Source organism: Corapipo altera, unplaced genomic scaffold (assembly GCF_003945725.1).
Source record: "Corapipo altera isolate COAL_440 unplaced genomic scaffold, ASM394572v1 55, whole genome shotgun sequence".
NCBI lineage: Eukaryota > Metazoa > Chordata > Aves > Passeriformes > Pipridae > Corapipo > Corapipo altera.
The window spans coordinates 5,101,676-5,118,142 of record NW_020884882.1 but is presented as its reverse complement, the minus strand read 5'-3'; the positions used below and the strand labels follow the sequence as shown (position 1 = coordinate 5,118,142).

General features: G+C 40.1%; 2 protein-coding genes across 7 annotated transcripts in view; both read left to right on the top strand.

Annotated features, from left to right (window-relative positions):
* Positions 1 to 4,126, top strand: part of IL17RD (interleukin 17 receptor D) — a 60,679-nt gene extending 56,553 nt beyond the window's left edge. For 3 of the 5 annotated variants that reach the window (XM_027640044.1, XM_027640045.1, XM_027640046.1), the window contains exon 13: positions 596 to 1,018. In XM_027640044.1, coding sequence (XP_027495845.1) covers positions 596 to 711 — 116 coding nt within the window. In that variant the 3' untranslated portion in view covers positions 712 to 1,018. Of the gene's footprint in view, positions 1 to 595 lie in introns of all 5 variants that reach the window. The other 2 variants (XM_027640043.1, XM_027640047.1) reach the window with 2 other exon arrangements.
* A 2,572-nt stretch (positions 4,127 to 6,698) lies between these two features.
* The window catches only part of ARHGEF3 (Rho guanine nucleotide exchange factor 3), a 113,447-nt gene continuing 103,678 nt past the window's right edge, over positions 6,699 to 16,467 (top strand). For both annotated transcript variants that reach the window (XR_003527209.1, XM_027640555.1), the window contains exon 1: positions 6,699 to 6,811. Coding sequence is in view for 1 of the 2 variants with exons in the window: in XM_027640555.1 (XP_027496356.1) it covers positions 6,777 to 6,811 (35 nt within the window). In the remaining variant the exon portion in view is untranslated. The remainder of the gene's footprint in view (positions 6,812 to 16,467) is intronic.

Sequence of the window (16,467 nt, the reverse complement as noted above, 5' to 3'; positions counted from 1 at the left end):
TGGACACGGCCAAGTTATTACTCTGAATTCACACTACCATTTCTCTCCTGGCTACCTATTTTTTACCCATTGCTTGGTCAGAACAGACATCAATAGCTCTGTCATTGAGCATCTCAAAGTAGATCTTTCTTCTTTAAAGGACAGTTTTATTTAATCTTTGAAATTAAAATCATAAGTCACATTATTTTTAATACTATTTACATCGTCACATAATTAGTAATACTTCCTATCTTTCAGTGCAGTTCCTGTGCAGATTACTGATCTGCAAAGAAAAGATTCTCTAAGAGATCATCATATTGGGCATCCTCAACTGAAATTCAAACCAGTTTAATTTCGAGGAAGCACCAACAAACAAGGCTTTACCAGGTCCATTCACTAGTAAGGCCTTCCCTAAGATATCCTGCCTGGGGAGAAAATTAGTATTGTTTCTTTAGATAAGGTGTTGCTGAGTGTGGTAGTTCAGCCTCTGGGATGTATGGCAGGATGGTCCAGAGGGTTTGCATAAGTTTTCTTTGCATTGTTTCTAAAATGTTGACCAAGTCCAAAATCAGTGTTTCAATTAACGAATCTCACTTTTTTTTTTTTCCTTTTGTAGGGGAAGAAGAGCCTCCTGTAATCACTGCTACAAAGTTCTTAGTGCCTGGAATATGTAAGGCAGAACTTCATTGCCACATCCATACTGATGAACTGCAGGCAATTGCTCCTTTATAATCCATTACAACGTTGTTATGCATTGCCACTTTATCAACAGCTCTGTTTGTGATTTAACTACCACACTGTCTCAGCACTAAACCTACTTGAAGGAACAAATAGTCCCTGAAGAAGATCTGTTATTCCGTTTTTTGTGGCCAGTAAACTTTAATCTGTTGGTCTTTTTATAACAAGTCTTTCATGATTTGAAAAATGCAGCATGGAAAAATAGAAGCGAATATATTTCAAAATTATTCCTGTTATAATTTAAATGTCATGATATTACACTGTTTACAGATGCCATAATCATACTGTTTTTTGCTAGAAATAATTTTGCAACTGGACATAAAATAGCTTGGAACATTAAGTCTTAGTAAATTTTGTAGTCCAGCCTCTAGTTTTAAGTGCTGATGTACTTGGTGGCAGGAGTGTTGTAGTGAATGAAAGCAAGATTTTTTGCAGAAGTAAGATAAAATGCCAAAGGTGAGATCAAGAAATTCTCCATAGGAAGAAATTTTCTTTTAGAAACGTTTGAGCTCCTTTCCTCAGTCTCCTCTTTCTCCCAGATGTTAATGTGTCTCAGTATTTAATTTCAGATGAGTGCATGTCTTCCTATTCTGCATTAAGTTCCTGTCTCCCCTCCCCAGTCTGGCTGTGATGACTCACAAATAGCACCATTCTGAGGCTGAAGTATCATTTTTATAACAGACAAAAATATAGGTCCTCCATATGCTGAGTGATACCATGGAAACAAAGTTTTCTATTTTCTTCTTGGAAAGGCTAATGTAAAGAATACTTTGAAGAGCAGATTTTATATGGAAGATACCATTCTGGATTTGTTCAGCCATGAGATGAGGATGCTTTGTGGAGGGGTTAGTTTTATCCTTCAAGGACATGATACTACAAAATCACCTGGGATAAAACAAGCCAAGACAAGCAGTTAACAGGCAGAAATACTTTGTTTTGAGCCAACCAGTAAACAGTGAGTTACTTTGCAGTTCACAATACTTATCATTACTTAGTGATTAAGACAGTGAAGTGTTACTGGTGTTATATTAAGAAAATAGCAAAAACTACAATGGACCTGTTTATTTACAGGCACAGAGCATGCATGTCCTGTTTTCTGCAGTGACCAGGTGGGTGTATCTTCATCCAAAACGTCCCTCTTGTTTCCACAGAGCAACTTTTCCTAAGTAAAATACACCTATGTAACTGCAGTTCTAGGCACTATTATAACAAGCATGATAACAGCAAATAGGAAAGGACACCTCACCAATGTGCTTTTGCTAATTTTGCTTATGGAGGCAGATTCTGTGTTATTTAACCCATATTCACATTCCATTAGCAGGAGGCTACTTTAGGGAGAACTAAGGGAGAACTCCAATACCTCAAATATTCTCTCAGTTTTGATAGAAGAGAATTAGACATTGCTAACTGTTACATTGTATTATCCATTTTAATAACGTGAGCTAGAACTACTAAACAAGTGATGATTTTGGCTAACTGAGTAGCTTTAAAGCTCCTGGGTTGTTTTTGGTTTGGTTTGGTTGGGGTTTTTTTGCATCAGTTTATATTTAATCATTTGAATTTCCAAATGAAAGCCTCTTGAGATTGTTGTCACAGGTGGAGTAAGAAAGTGCTGTAACAATTACTTGAACATAACCATTGATGTCAGAACTTGGACGTGCTTTGCAATTGTAATATGGAATTCTGTGATCAATGAGATGTATGTATTGGATCTGGAGGGCCTTGTCCATTAATGTCACGTTCCTTACTCCTCCTGCTTTCTGAATGTCAAAGAACACAAACTGGAAAACTTCAAAACTTGCAATGTCTAAGTCAGTTTAGGTAGCTTTACGTACATAGTGAACCATCTGCACCTTCAATGATTTTTTTTAATGCTGTGCCTTGGGCTGTATGAAAGGCAACATTCTCTGTGTTTTCCCGTTCTTTGAAGTTGAAAAATTCCTGGGTCAAACCAGGCAGAACCATTTAGAGGTAAATGCTCCTCCACTAAATCCAGCTATGAAGGATCTTGATTTGGTGCAATTCTTGTTGTTTTAGTAGAGGGAGAGTTTGGATTGCTAAGCCAAGGCAGAAAGGTGCCACAGTTTGTGTGCTGAAGATCTGCTGTGCATTGAAACACCAAAGCTGCAATTTCTTTGTTAGCTGGTGAAGGAAATGCTGCTTTCAGCCATGGGAAGTCCCAGCTCACCTAGGGTTATTTTATGCTAAACTAAAGATTGGGAAGATTTCCATGTTCCATTAAATTCAGTAGCAGAATTGGTATTATGAAATGAAATTAAGTTTTCGTTTTGAGCTCTAAGAAAGCTGAGTTTTGAAAAGGGGCGAAGGCAGTTGCACAAAGAATAACTTGTCATTGATGTTTTTATTTTTATTTCTTCAGAATTTGCTGTACAATCCTGCAAATCTCATTTGTTAATTATAAAAGGTCTATGCAGATGACAGTCAAATCTGTTAGAGAAGGGGGGCCAGAAAAATTCCTTATTTCCTTCTTAGCTTAAGGTGGAAATGGTATGTTGTATGTACTAAGAAGAAATAATTAATTGAAAATATAGATTAGGACAGCCCACACTTAAAATGTACAAAAGTGAGAGAAGTAATACTTAATCTGATTTAGTATAGTTTTTTTACAAAGCCACAGTTCTTAAAACAATTAGAAAAATATTTTATATATTGAGATACTGGAAGGACATAGTACTGAATTGGCAAGAATTCTTTATTTTTTCTGTAATGAGAATAACAGCAAAAATCCTTGCAAAAGTTACTTTTTAAAAGACAAATATGTTAACAGACATATTAAAGGTTAGCTTACTAGTATTTTCAAGCATTAGTAAACTCTAAACAGAATGTTTGTAGTGAAGGGATCCCCTTAATTTCTGCTAGACTGAAGTGTGTGGATATTCTTTGGATGTTTTATAATGTATTTTCTGGGAGGGTGGAAAAAACATTGGAAAACTGAAGGCTCAAGATATGGTGGTGTGTTCAGCATTTTGAATGATGAGTATTGTTGTTGCCATGATTTGTACCTGCAGATGAACACATCAACTGTTGAAAATAAGATGCAGCTGACCTTTGCAGAAATAAATTTTTTATTATACTATATTTTAGAAGTTAAATATAAAAATAAAATATTTTTGTTCAGTTTCATCCCTTGGACTTTTCTTAATAGTATAAGAAGAAATGGCTTAAAAGTGCAGTAGTTTAGTTCTGCACACTTTGAGTGCAGTTACACATAGCACACAGCCAACCAGACTTGCTAACTGCTGCTCATGCCCTACAGCTGGAAGGGAAACAGCTGTTTTGGGGGGTGTTTATTATAACTAAGCAAGTGTAAAAAATTTTCTAAAACTTCTGTATTGGACAGACTGGATCTGATTTGATTTTATTTTTTAATAAAACTGCCTTAATGTGATTTTATGTAATTATTTTTCCTATGTCCTCTTAGAGGTCATTTCCAACCTCGACAATTCTGTGATTCTAAGCGTGTGAGTAGTGTTAGTAATTCAAAGGAGAATTTGGTAAGTTATTTCTCTGTGTCTGAACTGGACTTCTTTGAGATGCCAACCAGGTTTATGATGAGATTTTACTCAACCAGAAATACTTAGCTATTTATAATCATAATCTAATTTTGCTAGGGAACACAGCATTTCTTACTAATACACATGGAACCTGAGATTACACAAAGGGCCTGGGAGACTGTTATAATGGGTTTTTTCATTTTTTTCTATATCAGAATAAGTAAACCTTTGGAGGCTTCACTCTGCCCTTTATTGGAATCTTGACAATTCCCAACAACTGCAAACCAACTGTAAACTTCATTAGTTTTGACAGCACAGTAAAAATACAGATCAAAACTAAAAGTGGAAGTCACCTTTTTCATGGCTGAGAAATTTTTATTTCTAGCCCAGTTACAGAGAATTAAACTTTTCAAAAGATTAGGTGCCTTCCATAGCAAAAGGGAGAATGAAACACTTGGGGAACAGACTTGTTTTATTTATTTTTTCCATAATTACTAAACTGTGCTTTAAAGAAAACAAAGTTCCCAGAACGATTTTACATCAAGAAAACTAGTACCAGGAGTATTTTCAGGGCAGGTAGCTACTACTTGATAAAAATAACCTATAGTGCAAGTTGTGGAACTATAGTCATGATTTAAAAGTTCTTTTTGGCAACATTTTCTAAGCTTTTTCAGAACGCTGTGGCCACACCCTTTTTAGTAATGCTTTATTTCTCAGGTGATTCAGCCAATGTCAGTGGGTCTGGTTATGAAATCAGATACTAATAATGGGAGTGGGACACACATCAGAGCAGTTGTTTGGTGCGTCACAAGTCAGAATTTTTTTCCTCACAAGTGCACAACAGGTCATATAAAGGCCATAAGCAAGTGTTTTTGTCTTCGTGTTACGTGAGAAATGGGAAGGAACAAGATAAGAAATAGGAAATGGATCCACTTCAGAACAGAGATGGGGCTGGTGGGAGCTGAAGACAGAAGAGAGAATTTCATGTCTTGAGCCATAATGGTGCTTCTTTGAGCAGCCAGTCAAGGGATTTGGTTAGAGACATTATTACTGCAGCTTTTGCCATTTTGCAATAACTTTTGTGATAGAACAGCAGGACACTGGTTGATGTCCCAGAATTCTGTGGCACCACTGCAGCAAGTCATCCACTGATGGAGCTGGGTGGGAAACAGAGGGTGGCATGGCAAGAACTGCAAGAGAAGGAAGAGGTGGGTTTGGGGCAGACAATAAACAATGTGTTTTATTTCCTCTCCAACACCCCCCAGGGACCTCTGAAGTGTGAGTTACCTTGGGGCAGACTCTGCAGGGGCCTGTTTCAGCCCCTTAGCACTCCTTGGTACTACTCCTCTGGAAGTGCATTGCTTGATGGGAACCTGGTTTGCAAGAATGACTCCTTTATAATTTTGATGAAAATCAGGAGTGATTTCATTGCTGTCAGTTACATCATACTTATTTCAAAATAATTAAAAGTGAGAATAGAATTAGACCTACTTGTCTTTAGCAATGTCTAATACAGGGGATGTACCCATAAAGGTCATGAGTCATCAACAGAAAGGAAACTGTCTGCTCTTTATTGTAGCTTTTGCAAACATGCCAAGGTGTGTTTAGGTGTTAGGAAGGAAATCACCATCTCTTTGCAGAACAGTTGGACAACGCTCAGCTACTGAGGGTGGAGTGGGAATAACAGTGGCAGTGGATCAGGAAAGCAGAGCAGGATTCGTATTTCTAAACTTTACCCTCTACTACTTTACCCTGCTACTAATGCAAGAGACCTACCACCTACGTTTCATTTGATTTTGCATATGTTTAAAGTTATGTCATTGTTAGTATTTATTGTTACATTGATCTAGTACATATAGGCTTTGGTCACAGAAAACAAGATTATTAGACACGGTACAAATGCATACTAGATAGTCCCTGATATAAAGTGCTCATGATGTACTTGCTTCCACCTTCACACTGCCATTTTTTTTCCCTGATCAGTAGGACTTTTGAGTCTATTTCCATACTATTTCTTTCGTCCAAAACACACATGCTGTTCCTCCCTGTCCAGTATTTGCCACTACTTTCCCTAGGTTTTTGACCTAGTGGGACCCACTCCTGGTCGCTTGCTGTTAATCTCGTTTGAGGTACTTCGCGTGTAACTGGTGCACTTGGCCATGTTTCCGTCGGTCTGACTTCAGAACTGTTCTGAACACCAACGAGGCTTCCACCACCTTCTCCGGGTGGGACACGAGGGATGTGGGGGAAGCCAGAGTGGAGCGAAGGGGAAGGACAGGGCGCCCATCAGAAGAGTAGCCGGGAATGAGGAGCCGGAGCGGGAGGGGAGGGGAGGGGAGCTGGGCGGGGCGGGCGGCGCGGGGCGGGCGAACACTCACACACTCACACACACACACACACACACACACACGTCCCTCCCTCCGCCCGCCCTGACAGCGCCGGGAGCCCTGGAACCCCCGCGTCCTGCCCACCCTACGCCGCCTTTTCTTGCCCTCGCCGGCGGCTCTGCCGGGGCCGGGCCGGGGCGGCAGCTCCGGGAGCCGCATGCCGGGGGCCGAGCAGGAGCAGGAGGGCGCAAGGTGAGTGCTGCCCCTCGGGGCTGGGCAGGTGGGCGCTGCCCGGCGAACCTGGAGCGGGAGCCGCTCCAGGATTAGCTGGGGGCAGCCGTGGCGGAGCTGACCTGGGGGACCCGCCGCGTCTTGCGGGACCCCGCACGGAGCGGGGGCGGTTCGGGAAGGGACTCCCGCCAGCTCCTGGTACGGGGAACGGGACGCGCCCTCCTCCATCTCCTCTCGCCCCGCTCCGGCGATGCCCCGTGGAGGGGGAGGCACAGGGGGACCGCACCGCCCGAGTTTCGCCCCACCGGGGTCGGTGTGGGGAGGCGGGACCCGCGGGCTCCACTCGGGACCCGCAGCCCTTTGAGGGGCCCCGGTGAGACGGCACCGGGCACTCGACCCGCTCCCTCTCGGGGCTCAACGGGCGATGTGCCTTTATTTGTTTGCATTTTTGAAGGACTTTTAATGTTTATTTAGTGGCAGACCTTACACGAGTGCGGGTTTAGGAGGAAGGGCCGCGGTGCCGGGAGCTGCCGCCGCCTCTGAACCCCGCGGTGTTATCACGGACCAGCGCTGCCCCCGGTGCTTTTTGCCTTGGCGGGGCCCGGGGCCGCTCTCGGCCCTTCCCTCCTCCTTGGGGGAGGACGTGGGGGGAGGTTCGAGCCGAAAGGAAAGTGGAAAAAAACAAACCCGGAGCGTAATGACTTACACTTGTGAAGCGCGGCACGGCAGCCTGCGAAGGGGCTGTAATGAGAGACAGCGCTGATTAGCGAGGCACGGACCGGCAGCGCCCCGGGTCGAGTAGTTGGTGCAGGTGAACTCGCGGTGCCGGGTCGGGGCCGCTGCAGGGTCAGTGTGTTACTGCTTATCCTGCGCTGGGCTTGGCACAAATCCGTGATTTACTGGGGAACCATTTACATTAATGCAGGAACTCCAACTTTGGTAATGAATATCTCTATTTTTCTTTGTAGTTCTTCCGTCTTGTGAATGTATAAATCTTCACGTATACCTTTTCCATGTATGTCTACACTCATTGATGTAATTTCTAGTTAAATGTTATCCTTTAGTGCATTTTCATGGTGAAAGGTCAGAGAAAATTTGTTCATCCTGAAACACTTGTCATAGTGTTAATTTGGTTGCATACTTAGTTCTTCAGCATATACAGAGGTCTATGAAATGCAACAAGTTAGGAGATGGATGTTGTATCTGCACAGAATTGAACAGAAAGTTCAGAATAGAAGAAGACATAGGATTTGGAAACAAATGGAGTTAAAATATTTACTGCAGAATAAAAGGGTTTGCAGAATGTAGGTAGCAAAAAAAAAAAAAAAGTGAGCTGCCCTGGGGCAAATGAAGTAAGGGAATGCACAGGAATAGCTTTGGCTTGTCCTTAACTGGATTTAGCTCTTCTATTTAAAATTCTTCTATGTGTGACATGATGCCTGTTTTCAGTAAATATTTGTTAAGCAGTTTCAGCAAACAAGAAACCATATTGTTTTGATCAGAAATCCTGTTCAATTCCCCATCGGAGTCGTGCGTATCAGTTCTCAGTGTGACAAGGCCTTGTGACCCGTGCAGACACTGTAACATTCAGTATCATTCCCTGCACATTCTCCCAGACCTCCGCTCTGTTTTGAATAGCTCACTTCTTCTCAGGACTGCTTTTGTGTAGACAGTTGTTCTGGCGTCAGTCCAAGTTGTGGGAGTCGTATGTGCGCATGATTTGGAGGTGTATTATGTGGAGTTGCTTCCAGCAAGTGGCCAGTGAGGCCACATGGCCCTAAACAAAACTGTTTTGTTTTGCTGCTCATGAATTGCAGTGGGCAGTACCTGCTTCTGCTCGGGAGTTTATGTGTAATGTCTTCATATTAACTCAGGAGCTAGTTTTTCCTCATGTTAAATCTTTTGCTTTAGGTGTTAAAGAAAATTAACCTGACCTCTTAAATTTTGTTGGTGTTAGAGTTTTATTTGTATGTTTTCAATGGTTTAGGTTTTTGAACAATCTCTTTTGATGAAATGTATTTTCTGAATTTTTTTTGGGGAACCATCTGCCCACTGCTACAAATCTTGTAATGAATGCGTTTAGAATCCTTTTGGAGTGCTTTATGTGTGTGTATTCTATTGCAGACACCTTATATTCAGTGTATAAGTGTGAGGTGCATTTGGAGAAGTAATTTGTTAAGAGTTGCCATTTTCTTCCTGTGTAATATGTAGGGAAACTGGGAAATGATATGTTTGTGGAAGACTAAAAGGCCTGGGGTTCTATAAACCACACATTGATTTATTTTGTGTAACTTAACTAGTCTCTGTGTAAGTCCCTTTGGTTTTTTACCAAACTGTGCCTCTTAATTTGTGAGGGTTGTGTTGTGGATTCCAGTTGTCCAGCTCATATGAAATCTGGAATTAACAAATGGCTGCAGTCTTGCCCAAGTCTTTAGGAGACTACAGAATTACTGTACTGTAGTAGGTAAAAAAATTGGAAAAGAAAGGACTTGGCGAATGTGCTCCAGTAACCTGTGATTAACACACACCTGTGCTTTGCTTTTGACCATAAGAGCTACAAAGTAGCTGTACTGAAATAAATGGTTCTGTAGCATGTGACTGTGGTGGTCTCCACCCCCAAATGTCACATAAAGAATGTGCAAACAAACCAAATGTGTTCTCCCACCCAGTGTCTGCCAGGGTTGTACGTGCAGTGACGTGCTGTCAGGTACTGAAATGTGGGCAATGATTAACTTGCAGGTGCTCAGCACAGCACAGGATCCAGCTGAAGGGGTTTGCTGGTGAATGGACAAGGCTGTTAATACCTAAACACAAGGGCATATGTACCTGTACATTTATTTATTTCCTAGTCACATGCTATGAGTAGCTTGAGGATTTCAAATCTGAGAAGGTGTTTGAAGTAAGGTGTCTCTTATACAGACCACTGCTGAGGGGCAGTACTTGAGGGCATGGCCAGGAGGGAAATCCAACAATTCCCTCCAAAACTGGACAAGAAGCAGAAGTTTTATGTTCTTGACAATAAAAGAAAGAGAATTTTTGCCTTTCATGTTAGATCTTTATGTATACAATCAGAAATGTAACTGGACAGGTGCCCTATACTGTTGTTTTTATTTTTTCCCTTTCTGTATGGAGTTAATTACCCCCATAGTCCTCCTAACACTGCAGTTGTAATCAATGTGTGGTACAACTTGTATTCAAAAAGGTTTACTGGCTTTTATACCACTGAAGCTTATATAAACTTGGAAAGTTGGCAGGAATTATCTGGACCTGTGTGGTTTCTGTAGAACAAGAACAGCTGCTGTGCTGGTGTCATCTCTCAGACATTTTAGTTGTTAAATAGAAGTACAGCTTTCATTAGTTTATTTTAAACATTTCACCATTTTCCCCAAATAAATTTTTGGGTTTATAACTGGGAGAAGAGTATGCCCATTACACTGTCTGTACCGTATCAGGAATCCTACTGATTTTACATTAGATGTAACAGTAGTGTTCCCTCAGAAGGTTTTGTCTGGACCATCACCTGAAGACCACAAGGAACTATTTGGACAGCCTGTATTTTGGGGGTGACTGACTGCTTCTGCCTGTGTGTGGCCCTAACTGATGCATCCACAGAGCAGGTGGTTGGGAGAGGTGAGAGACGTAGGGATGGCAGCACCACCACGTTTTACTGACATGTGCTTATGATGGGGGCACCCCAAGCCTGGTGTTCCCCTGTAGATAGTGAGGTTCTTATGTGAGTATGAACCCTAAAAAACCTGGCCTACAGAAATAGGTGCTGTCAAAAATAGCATTTGTTGATGCCCCACAGATAAGTAATTAATATCTTAATTAATAATTAATATCTTGAGAGAAAAAACTCTCTCAAGTGAGTTAATTGCTGTGTGGAGGGTTGATCTTGCAAACTTTCCCATGGAAGTTTGGATTTTGACTGCACTTAGCAATTGCAGGTGAAAAGCTGAAAAGACTGAAAAGAAGATAATTTTAGGACAATAGATCTTTTTGTCTACCATTGAATGTGTTAAATAACCAAGAAAATAAATGTGAAACCAACTTGGAACACTTCAATGATGTATTAAATTGTGCAGCACTCCTGAATGAAATAATCATGATTATTAAGACAGTGGGCTGAAAGGATCATCATTTTAATATTAAGGAGGAAATGTGACACCATTCCAGGCAGATAAAATCTTGAACCTGCTGCTGTTCCCTGACAGTGATGACTCTGAGAAAGGGGGAAATGGGTTGTGTTTGTCTCAACTGGGGTGGTATTTCTCTTGTGTTTCATTTGTTCTTAATGTATGCTTTTTTTGAGGATAAACTTCTTTATTCTGAGGGAGGCAGGAATATGTTGAAAGGATGAGAAGATATGAAGAAGTTGGGCAGTGGTTGCATTAATTTTGCACTGGGTATGCATGCTGGATCTCATTTTTCTTTTTCTGAGTCTGCCATTACACTGAAAAAGACTTAATTTCAGGGCTAGTTTCAGAAAACACATCTTTTTTATTTAGTAAGTTATCCCTTAAGTTTGCTTGGCTTTGTATAGCCCTTTTAATATTCTTTACAGAAACAGCACAAATATTTATGGAAATAGTTTTCCTTTAGATAAAATCTAGATTTTAAAAAATCATGGAAAAATTCTTTGTGTTTATTGTTACAACTCTTGAATAACAACTTATTGTTGTTATTCAAATTCAGAAGTTTGAAGAGGATAGAGTTAAATGAATCTCAAATTGCTGGCTGTATGAGTCACTAAATTGAGAACATAAATACTCATATTCTTTGGAAAGAACCTCTCAACATTGTTTTCCTGCATAGTGTCAACTGCAAAACACAATACAGTATGTTTAGCTTACAAGTAGTTGTATTTGCATTTGAAATCATAGTTTATGATACAAGTCAGATAACTTTTTGCCCTTTTTTGCTTGTCCAACTGACTAAAGGCTAGCACTAAGTCTCTAGTAGAAGCTCCATTATTATACTGTTGTGTTTTGTGTGCTTGCTTTGTTGAAAAGAAATAAAAACTTGGAGAGGGAGAAAAGGGTAGAGAAAGGGCCAGTGCTGGAGAGCTCTCCTTGCACACTGATAAAAGGGATAGGTTGTTTTGTTTGCTGTCTGGTGCTGAAGCCAGATACTGGAAATAGGAACATCTGGATCTTTTAGTCCCGAGAGAAACAGATTTGTCTCAGAATGACATATGTAATTTCAACATCACTGACAAAAAAATCCTTCATATCTGTTTCTTAAACAGAATATAGTACTTAGTGTTCTCTGTATTCTGCCTAAACAGTATATTCTCTTTAAAATGTTCTGTTCAAGTCTTTGGAAGTGTTTCATAATTTCAGATTTTTTTCCCTAATCAGATAAGGGAGGTTTAGTTGTGTGTTGTTAAGACACAGAGTACTGAGGCATTAATTTTTTAATTTTTTTTTTTACCTGATAAGTCAATCAACTTTCATCCCTAAAAGTGACATGTAACCTCACAAACATTCCATACTGGGCCCTACACTGCTCAAGTTTGAGTTGAAACCATTAAAAGACTAAAAGCTTCTGGTAACTTTATAGATTGGTGAATTTGAGAATGGTGTCTCATAGCAGGCTGTATTTCTCCAGCATGGAGGATTGTTCCATGTCAGTGCTCTGGCTTCAGCCTGGAATGAACTGGTACTTATTTATTTATTTAACTGTTGTTTCCTTTTGCTGTCCTCTGTGCTGAGAATAAATACAACATTCATGCTATTTCAAAAATAAACATCGTCTTTTATATATGGCTGGTTAGGCTGTCTCACTGTCTATAGCAAGTGTATGTGTGTGGGAGAGGGAGCTGAACTTGACACTTGCTGTGAGACAGGATCATTAGATTATTTTAAAACTTCTTCTCTGTCATCTTGGAAAGTTCTGACAGACTCACCAAAATGTGCAACGTCTCTGAACTATTTCCTACGAGTATTTTTGTATATACACTCGTGTACAGTACCTATATAAAACTTAACTGCACTTCTGAAGAGAAGGCAAGTTGGCTGTTTCTAATAAGATGCCTTCAGAACAGGAATAAAAGCTCTCAAAAATATATGTTTGGAAAGGTCCTCCAAACTCTCATTCCTTAGTGCATCAGGTGCATTTTTAGAGAGGGTGAGTAATGATATGCCACGTGTTCATGGAGGTCAAAACTTACTTGAAATAACCATGGTGTGTGTGAAACAAAGTTTATGGTATGCTGGGCTTGGGTTGAAGTGGTTCTACAACATGGAATTCTCAGCACTGGCTGCTGCTTTGAGTTGTAGTCTGGGGAAATATTCTTGAAGAGCTTCTTGAGTTCTCTCTGATTTCTCTGAAGTGTGCTGCAGTGGCATGAAGATGTTTTTCTGAGGTTTTCAGATACACGGCTATTGCAAAACAATTTGAAGGAAAGTTTGCTTTTAGAATTTATTGTTGTGCAGTTAAATAATGAGGTTTTGTTTAAAGTTTAAATCTGCCCTTCAACAGCTGTTTGCCCAAGGCGGGAGCTGGTTTGGAGCTGAGTGCTATCAAGATGGGAGATACTGTGTGCCTGCTAACTTTGTGTGAGGAAATATGACTTTTCAGAAAGAAATACAAGAGTAAATATGTTCATTCACTAGAAATTACAGATTTTTGTACAACTAGTAAGGAAATGGGAAACTGGCTCTTTAAGGATGTTACAATACATGCTTGCTAATTGATAATCTGTGCTTGGCTTTTGTGAGCATAAAGACATTTGTTTGAGAGAATGACAGCGTGTAACACTCAGTTTTTTCTTTGTGCAGATGCACATTACTCTAGTGATGCTATTGCCTTCTTTTTCATTAAAAGGAATAATGATTTCTTCATTGAAGGGTCTTAGGGTTCAGTAAACCTTTTTTCTGCAGTTCTCTTATCAACTAAGTATAACAAGAGATTATTTCAACAATGCAAAGCATTTTAGTGAAGGTGAGGAGCTGTGGGAACATGTTTCATCAGAAGATATTAGTTATTTTTGCTTTAACTGTAGTGAAGCGAACAGCTGTTGAATGATACATTATTTTTTAACAACCACTACTGTGAACATCTTACTTGTCTAGAGATACAAATAGGGAGTGGAGGGAAAGGCAAAAAATATTTTTAGCCTGGGGATCAAAGTGTATCTACACTTTATAACACAAGGGGAGGGGGGGAAAAAAGGGAGGAGAAAATGGGCTTTCTGTAGGGAATCAATTTTAACAAGATTGTTAGATACAAGTTACAGGCTGGTTTGAGCCCGTGAGCTGTTGTGAATTCAATACTTTTTTTGAACCTTCTCATTTTTTCTGTTCAAATGATCCTGCAGTGCTGTTCTCTGTAGGTTTTCAGAGTGCTGTGCTATACTAGATTCTTTACCCCCTGCTTTATTTTTGTCCATTTAAGGGCAATTGCAGAACTCCCAGAATTAAATAGCCATGAATAAAAAACACTTAAATATAACCCACTTTTCAGCTGTTGAGCTAATGGCTTACCACTGCTAGACTTTTCTCTACCATTATGTGGTGTAAGAATCTACTCTACGGCAGATGAACTGATAATGCTTCAGATAATCAAAGTTACTGTTTTTAATGGAAGCATAAAAATGTATTTCTTTGTGGAGATAATAAGAGAATTTTGGGGTGCCTGCTTATTTCTGGGGACTCTAGTGTTGAATAAGCTGTACTTAGTCAGAGAAGATGAAGTATTCTGTATTTGAGATGTCTCCTCAAAACTAGCAAGGATGTTTCTCCAAGGCTGTTTCCTCAGTAAGATAGTGACAGTAGTGTTATCATAGCTGCTATAAATAAGTCTTTGACATTGTTTTCCTATGTTTTTGTTCTGGAATTGCCTTTTGCCCACTTCCTGCTATTACAGCACAGCACAATCTCTGGGACAGCACCTAATCCAAGTGCATGTCCCTTATCTGGAACAGGCAAGGCTCAGTGTGCAGAGGCTGAGGAACATCTGAGGCAGAGTCTCTTAAATTAATATTCATTGACTTGTCTTGGCATCTGGCTTCAAGTTGTTAAGAGGGAAGCTGATAGATTTATTTTCCTCTTTCAGGTTTCATCATGTATCTTGCCTATGCCTTAAAGTTCAAGTCCCAACAAGAGTTGGATGGTGATATAGAAAGAGGCACCTGTGAACAGCGTATTTTTTTTTCTGAACATTGTTCCTTTGCTTCTCGAATTGCATTTTATTTTCTAAGATGTTGTTATTTTATTACTGGAGGCTAATTTCTGAGGATAGTGGTAGTAGTCTGATTGTGTGTGTAGATGTATATATATTTAAATATATGCAAAATTTTCCTTTGCTAGTTTTAGCTTTAATTTTTGTGGTTTGCTTTGAATATAAGCAATATTTTTCAGAGAGTATAAGCCTTACAATACATTTTCTTTCCACAGCAGAACAATTCAGTTTTATTTTAAACCTATGGAAAAACTTTTTGTTCACTAGAAAATGTCCATAAAAATATTTTTGATGCTTGAAAAAATATATCCCCCTTGTACATCTTAAAATAGAAAAGTTTTTATTTAAAAAAAATTATTTCTTCTTAAGCAAGGGTCTTAAGAGCAGTCCCTGGCACATGAGTCAGGAGATAATCTGCAGGCTAAGAATTTTTTATTGAAATTGCTTCCAAGTAAGGGAAATAGTGGTAATATTTCGTATCCATGGCTTTGGAGAGTGTTGACAGATACTGATTTTTCCATTTGTCATTTAGAAACTAAAAAACTCGTGGTATTTTGACAAGGCCATAAAACTTGTCCATTGTGTAGGGATCAGCTGTTTAATTACCTGCTGCTCCTGGTAGAGAGTGAACTAGGACCTGTGCAGACCTGCTGGCAGGAAGAGGATGACAAAAGAGTATCCCTGCAGCTTGTCTGACTCATTGCTGTCCAACCTTCGGAGTGGGAATGAGGATTGCTGCTGGATGGCGACCCTGAATGGACACCTGGTCCCAGAGCTCTGAGATGCTGAGCTTCTCAACAGACAGGAAGGAAGGAGAAGGAGGGTTTGAAAGAAACTGGCTGATGTGGACAAAAGCCACTCAAGGTGCCAGGAGTTTATGCTCCAGCAGACAGCCCGTCCCCCCTCTCTGCACACGGGTAAGGGAGGAGTGTGTTTAGGTCGTGGGTGTCTGGGCAGATCTCTCCCATCACTGGAAGTGGAGCAGTGGAGGCTGCAGGAGCCGGTGTGTCTTGAAAGAATATGACTCCTGGTATCCAAAAGGCCTGCTAGTGCTGAGGTTGTCGAGGAGGAGTACAGTATGTTACTGACATCTTCAGATATCAGGCTGGGAATGTGAGGGAGTTGATAAATTTGATAAGATGTATTCGTCTTTGTATTACGTGATTTTGTTTTGCAAAACATCTGAGAACGTAAACTGGATTAATGCCATATTTAATTTATTTTCTGTTAAATCCATGTCAACCTTTATTTATTGTTCATAGAAAAGTTCATAACACAGTAACTTTTATCACTTCTGTCTCCTGCTTTTGCTCCAGTTTGAGTGTGGAAGTCTCAATGCAGAGATCTGTATGAGTGTTGGCTTAGATGTTTCCAAGGGTGGGGAGAGGAGTGCCAAAAACAGGTTTGGTTTTTTTTTTTAAAGTAATACCTTGAACAGTTGTACTGCTGTGGTACTGGCTCACAAGGGAACAGGGCAAGCTGTACCTTAATTT